At 62.0% G+C, this 24,691-nt stretch overlaps 1 protein-coding gene across 6 annotated transcripts; it reads left to right on the plus strand.

Annotated features, from left to right (window-relative positions):
* Window positions 1–450: 450 nt before the first annotated feature.
* Window positions 451–23,925, plus strand: TEAD3 (TEA domain transcription factor 3). Of its 6 annotated transcripts, none has more exons than XM_068173221.1 (14): window positions 451–611; window positions 11,913–12,169; window positions 16,172–16,236; window positions 17,992–18,054; window positions 18,186–18,248; window positions 20,819–20,830; window positions 21,166–21,303; window positions 21,512–21,555; window positions 21,659–21,720; window positions 22,044–22,177; window positions 22,299–22,472; window positions 22,658–22,798; window positions 23,000–23,152; window positions 23,695–23,925. In XM_068173221.1, the coding sequence occupies exons 2-14, from the start codon at window positions 12,034–12,036 to the stop codon at window positions 23,806–23,808; spliced, it is 1,299 nt and encodes a 432-aa protein (XP_068029322.1). In that variant the 5' UTR covers window positions 451–611; window positions 11,913–12,033; the 3' UTR covers window positions 23,809–23,925. The 6 variants fall into 6 exon arrangements, with proteins under 6 accessions (XP_068029322.1, XP_068029323.1, XP_068029324.1 ...); XM_068173218.1 differs by having other exon boundaries at window positions 459–611; window positions 11,916–12,169; XM_068173222.1 differs by lacking the exon at window positions 18,186–18,248.
* Window positions 23,926–24,691: the final 766 nt, after the last annotated feature.

Genomic DNA, 24,691 nt, shown 5'->3' on the forward strand with positions numbered 1-24,691 from the left:
GTGAGCACAGAGGGCGATGAAGAGGTGCAGAAGGGGATGAAGGTGTGCACGGGTGACCCTGGCCGGCTGCGGACGGGACAGGACAAGACGGGATAGCAGCACCTTCATGCCCTGGCCCAAGGCCGCATCCCGGGAATGCTGGAGGGAGAAGGAGGAAGAGGAGGAAGGTGAGGAAGGCTCATAGAGGGCGCTCCCATAACCCAGGCCGAGCTGAACGCCAGGGCTGCCCTTTCCCAAAAAATAAACCTCCCTGTGTAAGGGAAGTCCCGCGTCCCCGCTGCCCGCTTCCCCGACGGGGAGGTCGGGAGGGTCGGGCGGGAGGAAGGGCCGGGAAGAGGAGGAGGAGGAGGAGGAGGTGGAGAAGGAGGTTAGGGGAGGAGGAGGAGGCCCGGCCCGGCCCCGCCGCCTCCTGATTGACTCCCAACTTTCCGCTCCTCCCTCGCATAAACTTTCCCGTCCCTGCGCCTGGCTCCGTGCGCGGACCCGGGAGCCCGCCGCGCTCCCCGCATTCCTGCCGCCCGCCCCGGCCCGGCCCGGCCCCGGCCCCGCTCCGGCCCCGGCCCCGCTCCCGGCACCCGCGGCCGGCCCAGCCCCTCCGGAGCACGGAGCAGGTAAGCGCTCGTCGGGAAGAGACTCCCAACCCCCCTTCCTCCGCCTCCTCCTCCTCCAGCCCCTCCTTCCTCCCGGCCCGCAGCCCTCCGCCTGCACCGAGCCCCGGCGGATGGCGGGGGGCGGCGGGGTCGCACCAGCCCTGGTCGCCCTCCAGCCGGCAGCTCGGTGCCTCCCCCCGGGGCTCCCCCCGACGCCCCCGGTGGGGTGTGTGCTTGTGTGGGGGCGGGGGGGCACAGCCGGGCTGTTTTCACTCTCCCCCCGTCGGGTCCCCGGGCTCCCGCCCCGTCGGGGCTGCGCTGCCCCCGCACCGGTCCCCGCCGAGTCCCCCCGCGGCGCATCCCCGGGGTGACAAAGGGGCCTTGTGCCCGCACGTCGGCAGCGTTCGGGGCGGGCGCCGGACGTTGCGGACAGGGATTGCCCGCCCCGGCCGAAGCCCCCCGGGGAAGCGGCGCGGGAGGGTCCCGGGTGAGGTGCGGGGTCACCCGCGTGTCACGCTACATGTGTGTCACACGCATGTAGGGGATGACCATGCACTGACTGTATGCTAAACACTTTGTGCCTCGTCATAGGGGTGCTTTGCTAACGAGGCGGCAATTAGATGTATAATTTTCAGCAGTGTGTCATCTTTATTATTATTATTATTATTTTATTTTTACACCCTCCATGGGTTTGGTGTTGTTTTTTTTCCCCCCTTAACCCCCTTGGAAGGAAAATACGGCCAAGCCCTCGTAGAGCCACCTACCTCCAACCCCCCAAAACCACTCGGGCCCTGTACAACGCATTTGGCTTCTACTGACTGAGAAAAAAAGCCAGTTTGGGGAGAAACCAGCTGGAAATGATACCAGTGGCCCAGCTGGTGTGGCGGGCACCCTGCAGCTGCTCACTGCTGTTGGGGGGGTGGCGTGGGGTGGCAGGGGGAAAGGTAAAGGCTGGGATTTTGGGGGGTTTTGGTGCTTTGCAGGGAGCCGGGACAAGCCAGGCTGGGCGATGGTCCCATCAGCAAAGCGATAATCTCCTGTGTCAGGCACGCCGGGGTATTTTGGGCTCCGGCATCCTCTCTCCCCTCCTATCGCTTTACCCCGCGCGGGTACGTGCGTGTCGTGAGTCAGGGCATTGGCAGTGCCCGGCCACCCTGGGGGGCCCTGCCAGCCCGGCTGCCAACCTCCCCCGGGTGCCGGAGCGCTCGTGATGCTGAGTGGAGAGTTGGGGTTTGCCGGGCTGATGCACCCCCCATGCACCCACTGGCACTGGGGCCTCTGTGGCCTCACCGCCCACACCCCTTGGGGGTCATTTCCCCCAAGCCTGGGAGAACGAGGGTCCCCAAAGCGGGCGAGGGGTGAGGGCTTGCCGAGGTCACTCAGTGGTGAAGCCAGAAGAGAAATGGATAGGGGGGCTGGGACCCTGGTGACAGGGCAGGTGATGGTCACTGTGGCAGTGCCCCAGCACTTCCCCACCAGAGAGGACGAGCATGACTGTCCCATGGGGAGAAGGCACTGGATTTGACCCTGTTTGGGTGTTACAGGGTCAGCATTCCCATGGGAAGAGACTGCAGATGGCTGTGGGGTGAGAGGCTCCTCTTCACAACTGGGTGACACAGGGGGACATTGCCATCCCCAGGGACCTCGAGCACCCAGCTACCTCCCCACCGTGGGCATGTGGCTGGCACCACACTGGATTTTCTGACAGGAATAACCCTTTGAAAGCAGCGGGTCTAGCCACCTTCTATAAATGGCACCCAGGTATTTCAAGGAGCCTCGTTCTCTCCGAGGTGGCTGCAACACTGGGGTGCAGCCCCCCCCCCGCCCAGTTCAGAGAAGGGGGATGTTTCAACCAGGGCATTTTGGACAGCATAACCCTCCAGCAGTCATCCCACAGCTAAAATCCCTTTCCTGCAAAGCAGAATCCTCCAGCTCCATCAACAAAAGGGACTTGCATCCATTTGCCATGGCATGCGGTGGCTGTTTATCATGATATCAGAAACAGCATCTCCTTTTAATCGCCATTTAATCCCCATCTTGCCACCACCAAGTGGGTTGGGAGGCGAGTCCCGGTGGCCCTGGCGCTGTGCCGAAGGAAGGAGCCTTTTCCTGGCGGTGTGTGAGCAGGTCATGGCACTGAGGAGGTGGGGGTGGCAGCGGTAATCAGCTGTAATTAATGTATTAAAAAGCAAGTAACCGCGCAGCTCCCATCAAACACACAGAGAGCACGAGGCTGGTGGCAGGTGAGCTCAGCGCTGAGACTGGGCGCAGGCATGCAGCAGCCAGAAATGGCATAAATGGGCAATTTTGGGCTGTTGTTGCAGGGGGAAATGTGTTTTCCTGCATTTGTACCTCTTCTTCTGTTCGTGGGAGTGGAAAATGGAGGGGAAGAGGGGAGAAGGGGCAGCAAAACCCTAACCAGGGGTGCTGCTGGGATTTGTGTGACAAGAGCCGCTCTTCGTGAGGTTGGAATCTCTCCATCCATCACTGAACTGGAAGGATGCTTTCCAAAAAACGTCCCATCTCTAGGAGCTTCCCTTCTCATTAAATCCTTGATGGCTTTGGCAGGAGGCTGGCGGGACAGCCACAGTGTTTACATCACCTTGAGCGCCAGCGGTGGATGGGAATCAACCACCCTTGATTTTGGGAGCTTCCATCCACGGAGGATTTGCCGAGCGGCCAGGCCGTGCCCTGACCTTCTCAGCTGTTTGTCCAGGGTGTTATTTGGGGTGGGGGCCAGGCTGGGAGCCACGGGGCCGAGCCCAGGCACCTGCGTGTTGTGGTTGGGGCAGACACCTGAAGCGCATGGGCGTTCGCTATTGCCACCGTCACGTGGCGACTTATGAAATGTTTTTTTGGAGGGAGGGAGGGAAGGAAGGAGGGAAGGTAATGATGGGGTGAGCCAGCGGGGCCATGCCCCGCACCAGCCTGCAGCGGGCACGCGGCAGGAGCGGCCCCCCCTGCGCGATAACGCACGTCCGGATCCTGCTGCGGGTCTGGACATGCTGCTGCAGCTCCCGCTGCTTCAGTTTTCCCCGCCTGTGAAATGGGAGCGAGGGGCCCCGGGAAAACCTCCTCGTGGTGCCGGTCAGCCGCTCGCCCGGCCGTGGTGGTGGGAGCAGGGGGTCGTGCGGTGCTGGTGCCATTTTGGGCTCCCCGTGCAGCTCGTGGCAGGGTTTCCTGATGAGCCCATGAGGCCGAGCCCTTTGGAGGGGACAGGCCGTGAACCCCATGGTCTCCTTCTTGGGGTTGGCAGATGGTGGGTGGCCTTGTGGTGACAGTGTTCACATCGGGCTCTGCGCTGGTGCAGCTGTACCTGTGGGCAAAGGATCTGGGGAAACACTGATCGCACGAGGCACGTCCCATCCTGGCAGCACAAATCCCGATGGAAGCCGCCCCCCCATCCTGTCCCAAACAGATGTGATGCTCCAACGCCCCCAGCGTCCCCCGTTATGCTGCCATGAGACAGCAGCAGCACGGAAACGCAGCGTGCCCACCGCTGCCACCTCCCAGCGGGGCACTGGGTGTGGCACAGGCTGTGCCGGGTCTCTGCTCTATAAAGCCGACCCAGAGCTCGCCCTCGGGCACACTCCTGCGAGCCACAGGCACCGAGGTGACTGCGGGGCTGCGCTGCTCCCGGGAGGCGCTGGCTGCCGGGTGGCAGGCGAGGTGTGAGTGATGGAGGAGGCTGCTTGATCCCCCTTCCCCCTTTGCTGCCGGGGGAGCGGGACGGACCCGGAGCGTGTGCTGGCAGAGCTCCCCGGCCTGCGGGGGGTGGCCGGGGAGGGGACAGCAGGGCTGCAGCTAATTTTAGGAGGTGGGCAGAGCCTCAGGGGAAGCAGCCGGCTGGAGGGAGGTGTCGCACTCGCACCGCGGTGCCCACGAGCATCGAGAGTGAGCGCTGGGTGACCCTGGCTCTGAAGATGCTGCCGTGGGCTGGCAAGGGGGCCCCGCGCTGGCAGCCCAGTTTGGTGCTCTGAGGCAGAGCCGTGCCCCCGCGGATGCCCCGGCTGCTGGGGGGGGCGGTGGGTCCGGGGAAACACTCAAGGGCAAAGCCCCGGATTCCCGGTTCGCATTATCCGGGAGGCGGGTGAGCCCCGCGCTGCTCCGTGCCTCAGTTTCGCCGTGACCGTCTCGCCAGCGCTCCCCCGGCGGAGTGCGGTGGAGGCAGGAAGGCTGGCCGGGCTCGGGGATCCTCGCCTGTGAGCGCCAAGCCTTATTATTTCCCCACAACTGTCTCCTCCTCGCTCCTCGTAAAATTAGATCCAGCTGTTCACAATAGCCACTAACTTCTCTCCGGAAGATGTTCAAAGTTTACAGACGCGGAGCGGCGCGGGTGCGTGGAGGATGGGCTGCCGTTCCCATGCCAGCTCCTCGCCGCCCGCCCTTCCCCCAGAGGCGGCCAGCTCCTGCCTCCCCCCGCCGGCTTAGGCAATTCGGGTTTGGGAAGAAGCACACCCGCACGCAGGCATGCGAGCTCCCGACCCAACCGAGCGTCGGGTTTTTATTAGCAGGAAGATCTGGGCGCTTCACAGTCCGGGAGAGAAGGTCTGGTCCACGACCCTGCTTTTCCCTGCCGTGCCGGCGCGCTTGGCGGATGAGTTGGGCAGGATTCTGCTTTCCGTGTTTGCCAGCACCTGTGCCCCTCTATGGCAGGAGTTTGGGCTCCAGCTCTTGCATGGGGTGGCTGCTGTGTCCCCTTGCAGCTTTGCCTGGGTGGCACTGCAGAGTTGTCAGGGTCCAGCTGCGGTGTTTGGACGTCAGTGTGCTGGGCAGGGGTCTAGCACACTGTGCTGGGCTCCCTGGCACTCTTGGGCCACGCTCCTCGCTCGAGCTCCTTCTTCTACCAAGAATACTGCCTTCATGTATTTTTAGCAATTTTCCTCCCCGAGGATTCCAGAGCAATTTTTCAGTCTGCGGGAGCTGGAGTCGCTGTGCCCGTCTCCAGCTCTCGGCTCGGGCAGTGGCAAGAGATGCTGGGAGAAGGCGATGAGCTGCCACGGGCTCCCAGCACGCTCCTGGCATGCACAAGGGTTTGCTCGCTGGGACTGTCTGGGGTGGTGGCAGTAAAATGGTGTTAAATCAAAATATCCTTTTCTGGGAATAAGTCACTGGTGGGGTTTGTTGCAGGGCAGCCTGTACCTGCTGTTGCAGCTCCTGGAGGACCTCAGCTGGGCACTGCTTTGAGCAGGAGAGCAGGGAGGCATGCCCCCCTCCCAGGGGTGACAGTGGCCGGGTGACAGTGCAGTGTCACAATCTGGGTCTGACTCTGGCAGCCAGGGACATCTCCGTGTCTCGGCTGGGGTGGTGATGCCTGACAGCTCTGCCCGGTGTCTCAGGAGCTGATCCCCCCCAGTCAGTTCTCACTACCCCCATCCCACGGGGTTTTTCTGGCTGGGAGCTGAGTGTGGCAGTCGGTGCTAACCCTGGGCTCCAGCGGGTGCCACAGCACGGGCAGTGGGTACAGCTGCTGCCTGGGCAGGCTTGGGTTTCACGGGGGCGGAGGCAGCTGGGGGCAGGTGTGAAATTCATTGCAGCCTTCCTCCTCCTTCTCCTCCTCCTCCTTGCCTGGTAGTGTCCCCTGGGAGATGTTTTCCCTGGCCCTGCTGCAATGGTATAAAATGGGGTCAGGAGCACCTGGAGCTCTTCTGTGGAGGCATTTCTCCCCCTAGGAGCAGGACAGAGGGTTGGTGGGGTCCCTGGGATGCCTGGCTGGCCCCAGTGGTAGGACACTGTCCCACTGCAGGCACAGAACTGCCTGACCCAGGCTTCCCTGGTGCTCCCCTGACACCAGAGAATCTTGGCTTCCCCTTGGGACAAGCTGGGAGTCCCCAAGGACTTGGGACTTGTTGGCCACTCTGAGCTCATCTATGGGGGATGTTGAGGAGAAGACATCCTGGGATGGATATATTTTGGCACATTCAGCAGTCCCCAATGGTTGCCGTGTCCAGCACTGACTGTGCCATCGGCTACCAGCACTGGGGGTGTCACGGGACGGCATGGGGGTGGCCCATCCCCAGCAGGCAACTCCAACCCTGTTGTTTCCATCCAGCTCGTTTCATAACACAGAGAGCAATTAATGCTCTAAAAGCTTTCTATTTATGCGCTGCTGGGTGAAACGCCCCGTCCTGGCTGGGCAGGGCAGTGTAATTGGGCCAGGGAGGCACGCCGGGTTACAGTGTCCGTCTGTCCTCTGCCCTCGGGTCCTGAGCCTGAAGACTCGAGCAAAACCGGCTCAGGTCCTCCAGAAGCCGAAACCCAGCTGTGCCACCCTGCCAGGACTGGGGAAAGGGAGGAGATGGAGGGGTTGGTTTGGAGGCCTGCGATTCTGCCGTTAGGAGGGAGCTGTGCCCTGGGTTTGCCTCGTCCCCTTCCTCCTCTCTACCCCAAATGTTTTCGGAGCAAATCGCTCACATTTTCTCTTTGTTCATCCTCAGCTCCCTGGGATGAGGGGTCTGAGCATCCCTCAACCTCGCATGGCTGAGCAAGGACCAGCCACATCCCTGCCAGCTCAGGGCTTTGCTGGGAGCTAGGGGACCCTTTGGCTGTTGGGGTCCAGCTGGAGCTGGGGGGCATGGGGAGCCTGGGGCAGCCCTGGCAGTTCTTCCGACCCTGGTGGGATGCTGCCACGTGGCTTCCTGCGGTTTCCTCGCTCCGATTGCTTCCTGAGCCGCCCGCCAAGCCGGAAGGGACAGGAAGTGATAGAGGGGAGGAAATTAGTCGGGCTGTCTCATGGGGAGCTGGCCTGGTGCACTGGGGGCTCTGCCACCGTCTGGGTCCCCAGACTGTGCCAGGGGGACCCTTCAGAGAGGACCTGGCCAGTCGGGAGGTGCAAACCTGGGTGAGACGGAGCAGGGTGTCCACCCTTCCCTCCACGAGCCAGGGAATCCCTCACCGCAGCCTGAGAGCTGTTTGGAAGAGGAGCACAATGTAAACAAACCTCCTTTCACCGCCCTCGTGCTGCGCCGCCTCTTGCTCGGCCGCTGCCACCCGCCTGGGTGAGCTCTGGCTGTCCCTGGGACAGCCGTGTGCCAGCCAGGATGGTGTTTCCCCGCAGGAACGGGGCACGGTGTTCCCCAGGGGTCCCTGGGCAAGGGGCCAGGGATGTGGGGCTCCTGTGAAGAGCTGCAGGGTCATCCTTGGCAGAGCCAAGAGCATCCCGCTCTGTGCGCTGCCGTGGACACGGCAACATCTTCTCTGGTGTGTTGTGGTCTCGCTGGCATGCCCCAGGAGCTCCACGGCTTTTGGGTTTCCTTCCAGGGGCTCTGCAGAGCTGGTGGCCCTGTGACCGTGTGGGCAGCATTCCTCCCGGCCGTGTCACCAGGTGGGGAGAGGCAGGAGCAGGGACACGGCCCCCAGCCAGCGCTCCCCTGCCTGAAATGAGGGGCGAAAAGCCTCTGCCTGCAAATCAGTGCCAGTGTCAGGGCCCCAGCTGTGCCCTCACTGAGCCCCAGTGTGCCAGGACACGCAGGGGCTGGGGTGCCCTAGAGCCCCAGCTTTGAGGTCTCACAGAGCAGCCCCTGCAGGGGACTCAGCACCGGGGAGGATGGGGACTCGTGTCCCCCTCACCTCCAGAGTGTGGGTGCCATCAGTCACGGTGACAGGGAGGGGGTGACAGCAGCCTCATGTTCCCCCACAGGGCTGGTGCAGGCGGTACTGAGCCGGTGTGTGGCTGAGCTGCTCTGTGCTGATCCTGCCCAGGCTTGTCATGAACTTTTATCCTTTTGCCGTGGGGTCTGGGTGCAGGGGGGAGGGAGAAGGGCTGGATTGCCCTGGGCCCCCTGCATGGGGAGGCAGGATGGAGCCAGGATGCAGCTGGACCCTCCTCCCTCTCTCTTCGCAGGGTTCTTTGACTTCGCAGTGTCCCCAGCACCTTTGCAGAGTCTTTTTGTCCCAATGTCCCCTGCCACGGGCTGGGGGAACCCCAGGTAAGAAGGGGTCCTTGGGGCTGCTGTGCCCCACACCTTGTCCCTCTGGATAGTGCCAGCTGGGGACGTGCTGTGCTGCAATCCCCCTTGTGAAGCGAGTGCTGGTGACTGTGCCCTCCAATCCAGGTGGTTTGAGGAGAAGCTGTGACAACAGCCACCACCCCTGTCCCAGTTTGGGCGGGACAGAAGGGTTTGGGGCAGTGCAAGGGCTGCTGGAGGTGTGCCTCATGGTGCACCAGATGGGATGATGCTTTTGGGGCTGACCATGCTGGGGAAGAGGAACATGCTGTCCCCCAGCTCGGCAGCATGGGTCAAGGATGAGGTCTGGGTGCATGGGGGCATTGTGGGAGTGACGGGCACCTCTGCCCATGTCACAATGTCCCCAGCCCCAGGTGCTCTCCCCTGTGCCACCCTGCACGTCCCTGACCCGATCCCTATCGCAGCTGGTTGTGCTGGATCCAGCAGCACCTTGCTCCTGTCTTTTGACACTCACAGGGTGCCCATGGTGCTTCTCTGACTGCATCACTGCCTCTCCAAAGTATTTCCTTCCCTCACAAAACACCCATTTCTCAGATGCCCTTCTCTCTTTGCGTCCCCCTTTGCTTTTGCAGGGTTTAAGGAGGTTTCCCATAGCTTTAGCAGGGTCCCCAGCCCCATGCAGCTCCCCCAACAGGGTGGCTGCTCGAGCCCCAGGTTTGCCTCACGTCCCCTGCCCGTGGTGCTGGGGCCAAGCCCTGGGAGCCATGGGAACACTGTCCCAGTCTCCTGGGCAGCCTTGACCTGGCAGGGAGATAAGGGCTGCCCTGGAGGCATCCTCCCCTGCCTGCTGTGGGCACCGTCCACTGGGGGACCTCACAAGCGTGCCGCCCCCTCCATCACCCTCTAAAGCTGCGGGCTGGAGCCTGTGCCCCCCACAAATTCAGGCTGTGAGGGGCAAGTGAGCTGGAAGTGGGGACACCCTCCTGGCCTGGGTGTCAGTGACTGTCCCCGCTCATGGGTGGTGAGCATCCTCAGAGTAGGCAAGCATCCCCTGGGGATGTGGGTCAGCGGTCCTGGGATCCCCAAACCCTGCAGAGATGCCTGTGCTGTGGCAGGGGTGGTCTTCCTGCCCTGGTCCCTGGGGAGCAGCTGGGAGGCAGGAGCTGGTGACACGTTTTCTGGCAGGTCCGGTCCCCTTGCCTGTGCTGAGCAGGTCTGGCCACGGTCTCCGCAGGCCGTCCAGCCGTGCCGGTTCCCTAATTGCTGCTGTTGTTGGTGTTTTGTAAGGGCAGGGTGGAGCGGCACTCGGCCGTGCCTTGCGTCAGCGCGGTGCATGCACCCTCCCTCCAGGAAATCCAATGTCTTCGCCTGGCCAAAAGCAGGTTCGGTGGAGGAGGAGGAGGAGGAGGAGCTGCTTCCTCGCACCTTGGCCGGGGCCCCAGCATCACCCTCCCTCCTCTCCCAGCTTCCCTGGAAAGGCTGGGCTGGGATTTCCCTGCTGGAGGGGGCTGGGGACCTCCAAGGAGGGGGACACGTGTGTCACAGGCAGGGTGTGGGGTCAGCTGTCGCCCTGCCTGTGCAGGCAGTGCCTGGCACGGTGACCCAGGCCACTGGGCACGCTGCCTGCAGTGGTGCAGCTGGCCCCGTGGTGGTTTTGCTCTCAGCCCTATGGCTTTTCCCTTGGTCCCCAAATCACCCATCAGCTGGGGAGGCCAGGGGGTCTGGTGAGTCCCTGTAAAGTCACCGTCCAGCACCAGCTCCTGGGGCTTTCCCCTGTTAGGGTGAGCTGATGGCAGCCCTGTGGTGCTGTGGGGTGCTGGGATGCTGCTGGGTCCTGGGCTGGCACCGGCCTGCAGGGTCCCTGACACTGAGGTTTCGTGACACTGGGGGGCTCCTGAGCTGCCATCGTGCTGAGGGGTCTGGGTTTGCCACGGGGCTGCTGTGGGGTCTGAGACCATTGAGGCCTTTGAGGGCTGCAGGGTCTTGGGCTGCTGCAGAAGCGGAGGAGTCTCAGGTTCTCCCATGTCTGGGGGTCCTGGTCTGCCAGGGGGTCTTGGGCTGCAGTGAAGCAGCCAGGGCTCAGCACCAAGGTAGTAGCACCCCAGTGGAGCTGCCCCACTGGGACAGAGCCCCTCGGGGCTGTCAGGATGAGTGAGGGTCCCCCCGGGCCTGTCCCCATATGCCAGCCTCACCGTCCCTGTGCCGTGCCTGGTCCCGGTGCTCCCCTGCCCTCCCATCCCCAAAACCCTGCGGGGTTTGGACCCTGCATCCCTGCCGGGGGCTGCCCCACGGAGCCCCCAGCAGCAGGCACAGCCGGGGTGCCGCTGGCCCGTCCGGCACCGCTGCCGCCATCCCTGCCTTGGCCGTCTGGCTCGATATCCTACAATCCAGTTCTCCTTATTTGGCCACAGTGCTCAGCAAGAGGGGGAGCGGCGGCGGGGGGGACGCGGGCAGGGACGGGCGGCGGGACCGGAGGGGCTGACATCACATCGCGACGAAGGAGAGGAGGGATGGGGGGGCTAAGTTTCTTTTTTTATAAAAGGAAAAAAAAAAAAAAAAAAAAAAAAGCCAGCAAGGCCTTGCAGCGCACTTGAGCCAGCGGGCTCAGCAGTTCCTTTAAAAGGAGATGTCTGTGCCGGAGACCTTTGTACACTCCCAGCCCGTCCGGGAAGCGCGGCGGCGCAGGAGACACCTCTCCGCTCCCACCGCCGGCAGCTGCCGCCAAACATGTTATTGCAAAACACTGAAACGCTGCACTGGGAGCTGGGCAAGAGGAGGAGGAAGAGGAGGAGGATTGAAGGCTCCCCAGCATCACCCACCAGCTGGGGAGGGCCCGGGGCCCCAGCTGAGCATCCTCAGGGTGGGGGGCCTCTCCCGGTACCAGGGGAAGGGCTGCTGGACGGCTCTGGCCACCTGGTTCCCATTAGTGGGGTCTGGCTTGGAGCTGCTCAGCATCTCCCTTCAAATCCCAGCTCTGCCTTTGCCAGGCACAGTGGAGCCGGGATTTTGGGGCCCTAGAGGTGTTTTTTGGGCCAACTTGCCCAAAGAGACTGCTGTTTGGCAGTGGGTACTGGTGCAGGGTCAGGGTTCACAGGCTGTGGGGCTGCTGCCACCCTGTCCCGAGGTGTCAGCCATAAACACCATGTGCCCAAGTTCCGTGTATGGGTAATACAGTAGCTGGGGGCAGTTTTCTTCCCGAACTTCATTTGGGTGGATCCTGGGTGGTCACTTGTGGCTTGGATGCTCTGCCCCCAAGGAAAGCCTGTTTGTGTGCCTGATGCCCTACAATGAGATGCTGCTCTGGGTGCAACTGAGAGCAGGACGTGGGCCAGGAACAGACCTGGCACCATGCTCTCACTGCACCCCATGCCCCAGCAAGGGTTCCTGGCTCTGACAGGTGTCCCCCGTGTCCCAGCAGGTTGTCGCATATCCGTGGGGGCTCAGGGTCGGAGCCCAGAGCAGCCAGCACCATAGCGTCCAACAGCTGGAACGCCAGCGGCAGCCCTGGGGAGGGGCGGGAAGATGGCCAGGACGGCATGGACAAGAGTCTGGACAATGATGCCGAGGGTGTGTGGAGTCCAGACATCGAGCAGAGCTTCCAGGAGGCGCTGGCGATCTACCCACCCTGCGGACGGAGGAAAATCATCCTCTCAGATGAGGGCAAGATGTACGGTGAGTGACAGGGGCGGGATGGAGGCACCGCGCCGCCGGCCAGGACAGGGTGGCCAGGGCTGAGCTGAAAAACCTCCTGCCCCAAACCCACGCTGGGGTATCGCCCTCGAGCACCCCCCAACCCCGAGAGCAGCTGGCTCAGGTTCATCCTGGAGCAGGACTGGGGAGGTGGCGGTGACCTGTGTCCCCTCCCTCTGCACTGGCTCTCCCTCCCGCTCCCTCCCTCTCTCGGCCCCGCCGGACCGACTGGTTTGGCGAAGCCGTCGGGCAGGGAGCGGGCGCGGGACTGCGGGGCCAGGGCAGCCCCAGCCCTCCTGCTCCCCTGTGCCTCTGCATCCCTCCCCAAACCTTCCCCGACCGGACCTGATGGCCAGAGCACCCTGTGGCAAGGGTCACTCGCCCACCCCGAGCCACCCGCACCCAGCTCAGTTTTTGGTGACTTTGTTGGTGGCAGCGGGGCTGGGGGATGATTTTGGAGTGTCAGCCTCGTTTTCAGTGTCTCCCAAAGCTCCCTATCCCTGCCAGGGGAGGGACTGGTACCTCCTGCCCTGCACATCCCGTGATGTCACCCCCAGGGGCCAGTGACCACAAAGTCAGGAGCAGGCTGCCATATTACCAGCACCCCATGGTGACGACAGGACCAGGGCTGGCATCTCTATCCCCAGCCTCCAAAATACACCTGCCCAGGATGCTGCTGTCACAGCAATGGCTCCCCCAGTGCCACTAGAGAGGGGCAAAAGGGACGAGGCTTGCTGGAGAGCACTATGCCACTGTCCCCACACCCGTGCCAGCTACCTGTGCCACCCCATTTGCCAGGGGTGCCCCCAGCCCACGGCATCAGGGCTGCTGGAGGAGCGGGGTGAGGGGGAGGTGGGGGAGCACAGGGCTTCCCAAGCGTATGCATTTTTTGGATTTCTCTGGGAATAGCTGAAGTGCCGCCGGGAGCCTGGCCCTTCGAAGCACGCCCCAACCGGTTTTTCCAGCCTTTCAGAGACATCTGGCAGCTGCTTAAAGAGGCAGCAGCCCCTGCCGGCCTTTCATCTCCCCCCACCTTCCCCAGCACCTCCCCGCTGGGACCCCCGGGACCCCTGGCTGGCATTACCGAGCCTACCAGGGGCACTGGCGGCACAGGCAATGCCAGCATGCAGCATAATGGTGTGCCAGTGCCTCTGCTCTCCTTCACCACCCCTCTTTTTGGGGGTTCCATGGGTGCCCATGGCGGTGCCAAGCCCCTGGCACACCGGTGCCAGCACTGCGGGGGTGGCAAAGCAAGGTGGGAGCTGGGGAGCCGGGACCCAGCACGGGCACACTGGGCCTTGCTACACTCGGGTTATTTTTAACCCAGCCTGTCCAACTGGTTCACGTGGTGGTGTCAGGGGAGAGGAATTTGGGGAATGTGGTAATTTGGAGGAGGACGTGCCCTCTCGGAGGGAATGGCACGGTTCAGATGAATCACAGGGAAAGGGACAAGGGACAGGGCACGTGGGCACAGGGATGGCTGTGAGGGTGCAGCCTTGGGCACGGTGTTTGGCAGGATGGGTGCAGGAGGTGCTGGCCCTGGATGCCGGGCACTAGGGCCGGCACTGGCTCACTGACTCCAGGAAGGCCCTGCATTTCTTTCCAGTATTTTTTCCCCATATTTCATTCCCACGGGCAGGGCATGGGGGGCAGAGGATGGGACTCAGGAGCGGGGCATGCAAAGGGGGGTTTTGAAGGTGTACCCCCAAACTGGGGCTCAGCAGCAGGGTCTCTGCTGCGGGTGTCATCTCACCTGGCTTAAAGGACACCCTTGAAGACCCGGCCCCTGCTAGGTGCTAAGGAGGGAGCCAGCACGGGCTGGGAGGCAGGAGGGGTGGGAACCGTGCCTCAGGGTGACACCAGGGTGCCATGCCGGCTGTGCAAGGGGTGCCCCCATTGTCACCCACCCACCAGCTCCTGCCTGGCGCGGGCACCCCAAGGGGCAGCTGTCTCTGCGTGGCACCTGGCCCTGTCTGTCCCCATGTGTGTGTCCCCCCAGGAGGGCCCAGTTGCTGTGGGGCTGGGAGGGGGCCAATCGGACTGGAAGAGGAGCGGATGGGGGGGGGGGGGGGAGGGTGGGTGTATTTTTTTTTTTTTAAGGGATTTTTTTATTCTTTTAAAGCCGAAACCCGCTCCAAGGGCATTTCGACAAGTTCCAACCGCGACCATCTGGTCCATTAAAATAAATCTGGCGTGCCTGGCTGCCCCCGTGCGCGGGGGGAGCGGCGGCGGGGGCCGGGGGGGCCGGGGCCGGGAGAAGAAAGCTCCCAGCTGCTCTGACGTTTGAACGTAGATTGGCCACAGCTGGCCCCTGAAATGTGGCGCAAAAGCAACTTCTGCTTCGAATTAGACCGGGACGTTAGGAAATACTGGTGGAAAGGCCAGCACGGCTTGCGAACGGGAAGCGGGGTGCCGGGGGCGGGGGCCAGCCCGGGACCCCTGCGGGCACGGCTGCCCGGGGTGGGCTCGCTGGCTCTGCTGGGGGCTCTGCGATGGGTTTTGAGGGGCTCTGCGGTTTGGGGCACCGCTGTGGCGGGGGTCCCTGGTGACTGCCACCTCGCTCGGAGCCGCGGGGCTGGTAAGGCAGCGGTGGCGGGGGGGCGCGGGGTGCGTGCCCTGCCCTGGCCACCCCCGGGTCCCCGAGGTCGCCCCGACGCTGTCGCGGCAGCGCCATCTCCTGGCGGCGCCTCCCTCGTCAGCCCGGGGGGCTCTGGGGCTGATGGCCCGGGGGGCTCTGGGGCTGATGGCCCGGGAGGGTGTGGGGCTAATGGCCCGCGGGGCTCTGGGGCTGATGGCCCGGGGGGCTCTGGGGCTGATGGCCCGGGGGGCTCTGGGGCTGATGGCCCATGGGGGATCTGGGGCTGATGGCCCGGGGGGCTCTGGGGCTGATGGCCCGGGGGGCTCTGGGGCTGATGGCCCTCGGGAATCCTGGGGCTGATGGCCCTCGGGAATCCTGGGGCGGATGGCCCGCGGGGCTCTGGGGCTGATGGCCCGGGGGGCTCTGGGGCTGATGGCCCGGGGGGCTCTGGGGCTGATGGCCCTCGGGAATCCTGGGGCTGATGGCCCGTGGGGGATCTGGGGCTGATGGCCCTCGGGAATCCTGGGGCTGATGGCCCATGGGGCTCTGGGGCTGATGGCCCGGGGGGCTCTGGGGCTGATGGCCCGGGGGGCTCTGGGGCTGATGGCCCTCGGGAATCCTGGGGCTGATGGCCCGTGGGGGATCTGGGGCTGATGGCCCTCGGGAATCCTGGGGCTGATGGCCCGTGGGGGATCTGGGGCTGATGGCCCTCGGGAATCCTGGGGCTGATGGCCCGTGGGGGATCTGGGGCTGATGGCCCTCGGGAATCCTGGGGCTGATGGCCCGCGGGGCTCTGGGGCTGATGGCCCGCGGGGCTCTGGGGCTGATGGCCCGGGAGGGTCTGGGGCTAATGGCCCGGGGGGCTCTGGGGCTGATGGCCCTCGGGAATCCTGGGGCTGATGGCCCGCGGGGCTCTGGGGCTGATGGCCCATGGGGGATCTGGGGCTGATGGCCCATGGGGCTCTGGGGCTGATGGTCCTCAGGAATCCTGGGGCTGATGGCCCGGGGGGCTCTGGGGCTGATGGCCCATGGGGGATCTGGGGCTGATGGCCTTCAGGAATCCTGGGGCTGATGGCCCATGGGGGTCTGGGGCTGATGGTCCTCAGGAATCCTGGGGCTGATGGCCCATGGGGGTCTGGGGCTGATGGCCCGCGGGGATCCTGGGGCTGATGGCCCTCGGGAGTCCTGGGGCTGATGGCCCATGGGGGTCTGGGGCTGATGCCCCGCGGGGGTCTGGGGCTGATGGCCCACGGGAATCCTGGGGCTGATGGCCCATGGGGGTCTGGGGCTGATGGCCCGCGGGGGTCTGGGGCTGATGGCCCGCGGGGGTCTGGGGCTGATGCCCCGCGGGGGTCTGGGGCTGATGGCCCTCGTGTGCCGGGGCTGACCCCAGGCTCTGCCCGCAGGTCGTAACGAGCTGATTGCCCGCTACATCAAGCTGCGAACGGGGAAGACACGGACAAGGAAGCAGGTGAGGCGTTGCTCTGCTTTTTCTCCTGGGGTGGGCTCGGGGCAGGGTGGGAGGCGGTGCCAGGTAAGCCCGAGGGGCAGAGGATGTCCAGCTGCATGCTTGTCATCTGTGTCCCCTCCTCAAGCCACCGCTGCTGCCAGCAGGTCCCCCATCCTCTGCGAGGAGCTTCGTCTGTGAGCACAAAACCCCTGGGGTTTCCTCAGTCCCCGGATGCCTTGAAACTGGGGGTGTGGGGGCAGGCAGCACCCAGGCCCCCCACCTGGATGGGGTGACCCTGCGGGTGGCAGGAGCCCTCAGACTCTCTCTGAGCAGTGTGTGTGTGTGTCTGTGTGTGCCTGCTTGGGTCTCTCTGCTGCGCCTTCTGGATCTGAGGACTGTTCCTATCTCTACCCCCTTGCCAGGCTTTATGCCGCTTGTGCCAGGTGCCACAGCAAAGGCACTCCAAACCCCAATGGGCTGAGAGCAAGGCATCCCCATCCCAGCCAGGGATCCAGGGACTGGCTGTGTGGGGCTGTGGTGCTGGTCCTGGTGGGGCTGGAGGTACCACAGAGCCCTCGCCCTGCTCTCACTGCCCTGCCTGGTGGGGTGCTGGGGCAGGCAGGGATGCAGGCACACAGGGCAGGAGCACACAGAGGTCCCTGCAAGCCCTTGCTTCACCAAACCTGTCTGAGGAGTGGCCTGCTGCAGCCCTCGATGGGACATGTCCCTTTGTCACGGGTCCAGTGGCTCTTCCCTCATGCTGGCCCCCAGTCGGGAGCCAGGCCACCCGTCCAGGCAGAGCCCATGGCCTTGGATGCCTGGGAGCATCCCACACCACAGGGAAATGGTTGGGTTTGGGACACTTATTCTGGGACTGTCCTGTGCCACAAGTCCCCACAAGAGAGGGATGCTGGTCCCCAGACACTGCAGAGGTCCAGGACTACAGGACTTAGGTTGAAAGGAGAGGGACCAGGGTCTGGCCACTGGTTTTATGTTCAGACCAGTGCCAAGCAGCACTTCATTTTTGGCTGAGTTAACTGGGACCCCTTCCTCCATGGGGGAAGGATGCAGTGTTCTGGGGGGACACGGGAAAGCCATGGGAGAGAGCACTCACAGCACTGATCCCTCTGTGCAGTCATCTCCTGGGCAGCCTGGTGTCTCCTCTTGGACAGCCTGGCACTGGTGGGAGCAGGTTTTTGCCAAAATCTGCCCTGAAGCCCTGTGGGTACGTGGACACCCACCCTTCCTATAGACGGCCCCTCAGCCATGCTGTGCCTTTACTGCCTGGACATCAGCCCCTTTTCTTTAGATCTTGCTCTTACAGGGGCCTGGACACAAAAACCCAACCTTTCTCACCTTTCCCACATGCAAAACCAGCAGGAGTCCTGGGGCAATGTGCCAGTCCCTCCTGGACCTGCAGGCCCCACTGAGTAACTCGGGGCACCTCAAACTTGCCAGGCTTATGGTGCTGGTGGTGTCTGTCTGTCTGTCCCCAAGAGGTGGTAAATGGGGACCCCCTCAACTGCAGCAGCTTTACACCAAGGAGCTTCACCCCTGCCTGGGGTGGGCACAAGCCAGCATCAACCAGCACCGGGGTGCCCCACAGCTTTCCTTCCTGCAGCTCTTGGCGGGTGCAGGACGCTCAGCATCTCCGGGAGCAGCCAGAGCTCCCCCATTTCTGCGCTCCCTGCCCCGGGGACAGCAGCCCGCCCTGCGGGGGGAACGGATCTTCACGCTCTCTGTGTTTTCCTTTCCGAACGGCGTGGCGGGCGCTAGGTGTCCAGCCACATACAGGTTCTAGCTCGGAAGAAGGTGCGGGAGTACCAGGTTGGCATCAAGGTACGTTGACGCCCTTGCCCAGGTGTCCGCGGCGGTGTCTCTGTGAGCATGGGCAGCCCCTCTCCTTCCTCCTCCTTTCCTCTGGTTGACGGCTCTGCTGTTCCCCCTCTCCTTCTGCTCTCTCTCTGCAGGTCTCTAGCCACTTGCAGGTTCTTGCCCGACGGAAATCTCGTGAGATTCAGTCCAAGCTGAAGGTACGCCCTGCCTCGCCTGGCCCCCGCCTGCTGACGACTAACGCACTCGGCTCTGCGGTGTGCTGCTTGCTTTCCTGTTTTACCTCTCTTTTTTTGGTGTTTTTTTTTCCTTCCCCCTCACTTGGCTCCTTGGGTCAGATGGTTTTTACAGGCATCGTTGTGGGATGCCCTGAGAGAAGTGCAAGGAGGGGCAGCAGAGCCCTTCCCTTTCCTCCAGGAGGGTGAATGTGGTGCCAAATCCCCTCTTTGCATCCAGGCAAGGACTCTGCCACGGGGAGATGTGGGTTTAAACCCTCCTCTGGTGATGTGAGAGGGCTGCCCCCTCTTTTGGGCCATCAGGGGTTCTCCCATGAGGAGAAGGGCCCCCCCAGGGCAGCCAGTGAGGCACAGTGGGGTTCAGGCAAGGTGTGCAAAGCCCACTCCCCTCCACAGCTGAGCCTGACCCAGCTCAGAACCGGTGCTGCTGTGATGTGGGCAGAAGCAGGGGGGCCCAGGGGTCCCTGCAGGCTGCCAGCCCAGTGGCTTGTGATGCACCAGGGTGTGAGCACAGCCCAGGGGCACCACAGGGATGTGAGTGGCAGCAGGTCCAGCTGGGGCCATGCTGCTGGGGACGAGGGCCCAGTGCCAGGAGCCAAGGGAGCCAAGTGAGAAAAAAATGGATCATTCTCTTTTCTGGTTGGCTTTTCTTTTCTTCCTTCCTTCTTTCCTTCCTCCTAACTGGAGCCCAACTAACCTTTCCATAACTGTTCCCACCAAACTTTGTGGTGGCAGTGGGGAGGGTGATGATGTGGGGGGCATGGCCAGGACTGAGGGCATCACCAAAGGACCAAGCCCTGCTTGGGTTGGACCCACATGATGCCAGGTGGGGGACAGAGGGCTCCTCAGTGCACAACCTCCCACTGGGGACAGCCAGCTCCTTCCATGTGCCTCAGTTAATCTCTGCACCGTCACACCAGGGAGCAACTCCTTGGGTAGCTCCAGGGGTGATTTGCTGCCTTGCTGTGTGAGTGGGAGCCCAGAAAATCTTTCAGCCTGCCGACCTTGAGGTCCCAAAGGCATCACCAGCTGCCCCTGTCCTGGGTGCTGTGTCCATCTCCAGCACTGAGGCTGGCAGTGCAGGCTGCTGTCAGAGTTGGCAGCGAGGGGCACTGCCAGAGCTGGAACATTTTCATCCTCAAAGCTTTAACAACAAACTCCAACTCATGCTGCCTGGGAGCCCACCAAGATGTGTCCCCCAAAAACCTTCAGCAGGGACCCCAGTGCCCCATGAGAGGGATGCCAGGAGGGCTCCCACAGCCAGACCTGGCTTTGGTCTGCTAGGAGAAGCCAGGGAGAGCATCTGAAACTTATTTTGGGATGCTCCTTTGGGCTTGTATGTCTTAAACCCAGTCTCCAGCACCAAGAGGAGCAGTCAGGGAAGTGAGGGGGCAGGCAGCAGGGTCAATAGCAGCAGAAGCCTTTAAAAAATAAAAAATAAAATTAAATAAAATAAATAAAATATCTTTCCTTGCCACATGGCACAATGAAGAGCAAGGGGGAGCTGGAGGCAGGAGTGGCCCCAGGGGTCCATGGCTGTGCTCTCCATCCCCAGCCATGCTGCCTGAAGGATTCTGGCATGGAGCAGCCAGGGCAGAGATCCCCCTGAACAATGCTCAGAGGATACAGAACATCCCTTTTCAAGATCAGTGCAGGCAGCCCTGCCCTCAGCCAGCACTGTCCTGTGGGATGAAGACACTTCCACGAGCAGTGTCTGTATTTTTGAGCTGCAGTCACGAGCAGTTTCGTGGTTTTGAGCTGCAGTCATGTGTGTGTTCGTGCTCCCGGCATGTGGCTGCACGCCCGCCCTCCTGCCCTGCCCCAGGTGAAAATAAATGAAGCATTGATCCCTGGGGAAGGTTCAGAGGGAAAGCAGAGGGTGTGCTCTGGGACCAGCATGAACGTGTCCTAGCAATGCAAGTGGAGGAGCAGCCCTGCTCCCCGCAGGACCTGGGAGCCCTGGAGCTCCTGCCCAGCAGTGCTGTGACTTCTGGAGCAAAAGGAAAAACAATTGGTCTCCTCTGTCAGTGCACACACAGCACAGGGCAGTTGGTGCCCATGTCCCAGGGCATCCCAGCAGCTCTTCCTCTCCGTGCCCCAGCCACAAGCACTGGGGGCTTCTGGGGAGGCTGTAGAGGATATTAAAGAAAGACAAGAAAGGCACAGGCCTGGCTCACCACAGTGACCTCTTAAAAGAATGGGTGGGAGACTTTGGCATCCCATTCCTGGTGGGATTAAGCCTGGGCGTCAGTGGCCACCATGTGCCTCCCCCGGTGACCAGCCAGGTCAAGGGCTTCACTCCCCAGGTCGGGCTGTGGTGATGAGCCAGGGTGGGGGATAGCCAGCTGTGCTGGTTTCAGCTGGGGTGGAGTTCATTCTCTTCATGGCACTTCACAACCACCCCATGCCTGTGCTGTGCAGAAAATTAACTCTGCCCCAGCTGACACCAGCACTGACTTAGGGGAAGTGTACAGAGTACCCAAAGGTTCCCATGACACTCTAACCTTTTTTTTTTTCCTTTCTTTTGCGGACAGGCCATGAACTTGGTAAGTTGAGCTTGAGTCTGAAATTCCTTTTGCTCTCCATTGCATTATGCCCTCTCCAGTGGAGGGGCTATCCCCAAGCTGGGAGGGCCACCTGCAGCAGTGGGAGGGGGCATTTTCCAGACCCATCAGCTTTCGCCCAGAGGATATTGGCAAGCTTCAGATGTTAATTAATGTTTGAGAGGGGGTGGGGGGATCCCTCTGCACCGGTCCCTGCCTGGGCTGTGGGATTGGCTGCTGGCTTTGCAAAACCTGTCAGGCATGCTCTGATTGAGCATGAGGGAGCTCAGTCTGGCCCTGTAACCCTGCTCCCCCTCTGTCCCCCCTTTTCCCCTCAGGACCAGGTCTCGAAGGATAAGGCTCTGCAGAGCATGGCTTCCATGTCCTCGGCGCAGATTGTGTCGGCCAGCGTCCTGCAGAACAAGCTCAGCCCCCCCCCTCCTCTTCCTCAGGCCGTCTTCTCTGCTGCCCCCAGGGTGAGGACAGCCCCACGCCCCTCACATGGGGACAGCCCGGGGTGGTGGGGACACCATGAGCTGCACACGGGGCAGGGGGGTGTTCAGCAGCCATTCTCAGCCGTGGTGGCAATGCAGGGCTCCCTGCTGTTAGCAGCAGGTGAGGAGGGAAATGTTGGGAGTGGGGAGAGCCAGAAGCCACTGACCCTTCCCTGTGCTGTTTTCCCAGTTTTGGAGTGGGCCTATCCCAGGACAGCCTGGACCCTCTCAGGAGTAAGTACAGACCCCTCCACACCCTGCACCAGCAGGACCCCACCTTGGCAAGGGGCTGAGGCATCCTGGGCTTGGTAACCTGATGATGCTTTTTCCTTTCCAGCATTAAACCGTTTGCACAACCAGCTTACCCCATCCAGCCACCCATGCCTCCATCACTAGCCAGTAAGTCATGTCCTTACCCCCTTGGAGGGGACCCAGTGTCCCTGCCAGGTCATATTTGTCCCCGCCCACGCACGGTGTCACCCACCTGTGTCTCCTCCCCAGCTCTACTGGGGGAAAAGCCTGGGCTGAAATCCAGCAAAAAGCTCCACAGTGAGCAGGACCCTCCAGTCCCTTCCCACCCAGTACACCCCAGTATGTTTTAGCCACCCTGTGCTGGGCGATACGGGAGGGTGGGGGATGCAGTGGGGACAGCAGCATTGCAGGGGGGGCTCACCCCGGTTCCTGGCTGCCCCTCCACCCCCGTGTCACTCCCCCTGCCCCAGGTTACGAGCCCTTGGCTCCGCTCCCGCCAGCTGCCTCGGCCGTGCCGGTCTGGCAGGACCGCACCATCGCCTCCAGCAAGCTCCGGCTCCTCGAGTACTCCGCCTTCATGGAGGTGCCCCGGGATGCCGAAACGGTAACGGTCCCCTCCGCCAGCCCGTCACCCGCCTGGGGTGGTGCCCGTCCATCCCCGTGCCTGGTGGCATCTCGCTCTTGCCTGACCTCTCCTGCTGCTGTCCCCACCCCGCTCCCTACAGTACAGCAAACACCTCTTCGTGCACATCGGCCAGACGAACCCCTCGTACAGCGACCCGCTGCTGGAGGCCGTGGACATCCGCCAGATCTACGACAAGTTTCCCGAGAAGAAAGGCGGCCTCAAGGAGCTCTATGAGCGTGGGCCCCAGAACTCCTTCTTTCTCGTCAAGTTTTGGGTATGCTGCTGGGAGGGTTAGGGTGGGGAGGGTCATCCTTGAGCTACAGGCTTATTGCGGGTCAGGCGCTCTGCTGGCAGAGCAGGAGCATCCTGGGCAGCTCCGAAAGCTGGTGTCCCTCGTCCCCATCGAGGGCTGGGTGTGGTGGTGCCTCATGGGACCCTCTGTCCCTCTCCTCTCTTCAGGCGGATCTGAACAGCACGATCCAGGACGGGCCAGGGACCTTCTATGGTGTCAGCAGCCAGTACAGCAGTGCAGAGAACATGACCATCACAGTCTCCACCAAGGTGTGCTCCTTTGGGAAGCAGGTCGTGGAGAAGGTGGAGGTGAGTTCCGTGCCCCACTGCATCGGGAAGGGGTCAGAGTTGGTCCACGGTGGGTCCTGGCATGGAGAAATTCCCAGAGCTGGGTGTAGGATACATGGGTGCCTATACCATGTTTATGGGTGGAGTGGAGAGGACATCGTTGTGTCCCAGCTGGGCACCACCACCCATGGGACAGCTGCTCACCCTGGCTGTCCCCTGCAGACGGAGTATGCACGGCTGGAGAACGGCCGGTTCATCTACCGCATCCACCGCTCTCCCATGTGCGAGTACATGATCAACTTCATCCACAAACTCAAGCACCTCCCAGAGAAGTACATGATGAACAGTGTCCTGGAGAATTTCACCATCCTGCAGGTACCTCCCCTCCTTTTCCAGGGGGTGTGTCCCACCAGGAGTGTGGAGCCCACACTTGCATCGGCCCTGCTGGCCCCACTTAGACCTGGCTGTGCCTGAGCCCACACAGACCCTGAGTTCCAGGGAGCAGATCTTGGTGCTGCAGACAAAGTGGCCGTGCCCAAGCCTGGACAAGTCTACCAGATAACAGGGAGCAAAATTTTCCTGGTGCAATTAAATTGGCTGTGCCTGAGTTTGTTTGACTTCACCAAATAATCTGTAGCAGTTTTTGGTGGTGCAAATGCAGTGGCTGGGCTTGAGCCAATGCAGCCTCCCCCAAACAAATTTTTGGTGGTGCAGTTCGGGCTGTTCCTGAGCCTGTGCAACGTCCCCAGAACTGGGTAGCAAATCTTGATGGTGCAATTAAATTGGCTGTGTGACCCCACAACTAATGGGTAGCAAACCTTGTCATGGTGCGAAGTGGCTGTGCCTGAGCCCATGCAAACCCCCCCAGATAGCAGCACAGGCACAGCACTCCCCTAACACACTCTGCTCTGCTGCAGGTTGTTACAAACAGGGATACCCAGGAAACCTTGCTCTGCATTGCCTTCGTTTTCGAGGTCTCCACCAGCGAGCACGGCGCCCAGCACCACGTGTACAAGTTGGTCAAGGACTAGGGGCCCCTGGGGACAGGCAGGGGCACGAGGGGCGTGCAGGGGAGGGAGGGCGCTGTGCAGAAATGCCACCCGTGCCTGTTGCCTTGTGAGAAGTCATTTGAAGACAGGAGGAGGAAGGAGGAGGAAGAAAAACAATAGCCAAAAAAGACTGACTTGTGATCACAGATGTTTTCTACTTAGGAACAGTTTCTTTTTTTTTTTTTTTTAATAAATAAATAAAATCACCAAAAAAAAAAAAAAAAGAAGAAAAAAAGAAAAAGACAAGAAGAATGGGAAAGGAAGTGTAGGGAGAAGGGAAACCCACATCTGGCGCTGGAGAGGGAGAGAGCAGCCCTCGGTGTTGCTGATGAAGGCCAGGATCCCACCGTGCCACCAGCAGCAGCAGCGGGACGTTGGAGCAGAGAACGACCCCTCCTTCCACCCCCAGCCTCGCTCAGAAGTGGCCCCGGTCCTGAGTGGAGAGGAGAGCAGCGAGCACTGAGGGTCAGGAGGATGCAGCACCGTGCCAGGTCTGAAACTGATCGGCATGGCAGCGACAGCGGCGTTGGCACCGCGTGGCACAGCCCGGGGGGACGTGGGGATGGACGGGCAGGGCAGGGCAGAGTGGAGGAGGGGGACACTGCCGCCCTGCCAGGGATGCTCCCTCTCCATGCCCAGCTGGGGCACTGGGAGCCGGTGGCAGTGAAGGCATGAGGGCATTGACAATGCAAACCATGGGGGTTTATGGCTCCTTTTTAACCTTTTTTTTTTTTATGAAAGTGCTTTTAAATACTTTTTAAGAAGACACCATGCTTGTAATCAGGCTGATGGCCCTCTGCAGTGCCCAGGTGCTCCCCTCCCACCCTGCACGGGAAGTGTCTTGTTTAGGGAAAGGTTTGGGATG

Source organism: Anomalospiza imberbis, chromosome 26 (genome assembly GCF_031753505.1).
Source record: "Anomalospiza imberbis isolate Cuckoo-Finch-1a 21T00152 chromosome 26, ASM3175350v1, whole genome shotgun sequence".
In the NCBI taxonomy this organism is placed as follows: Eukaryota; Metazoa; Chordata; class Aves; order Passeriformes; family Viduidae; genus Anomalospiza; species Anomalospiza imberbis.

Bases quoted from the DNA above. Each gene is read 5' to 3' on its own strand.
- TEAD3 (XM_068173221.1), top strand. From the start codon at position 12,034: ATGGACAAGAGTCTGGACAATGATGCCGAGGGTGTGTGGAGTCCAGAC. The intron at 21,304-21,511 runs GTGAGGACAGCC...CTGTTTTCCCAG, and splicing joins TCTTCTCTGCTGCCCCCAGG to TTTTGGAGTGGGCCTATCCC. The intron at 21,556-21,658 runs GTAAGTACAGAC...TTTCCTTTCCAG, and splicing joins CAGCCTGGACCCTCTCAGGA to CATTAAACCGTTTGCACAAC.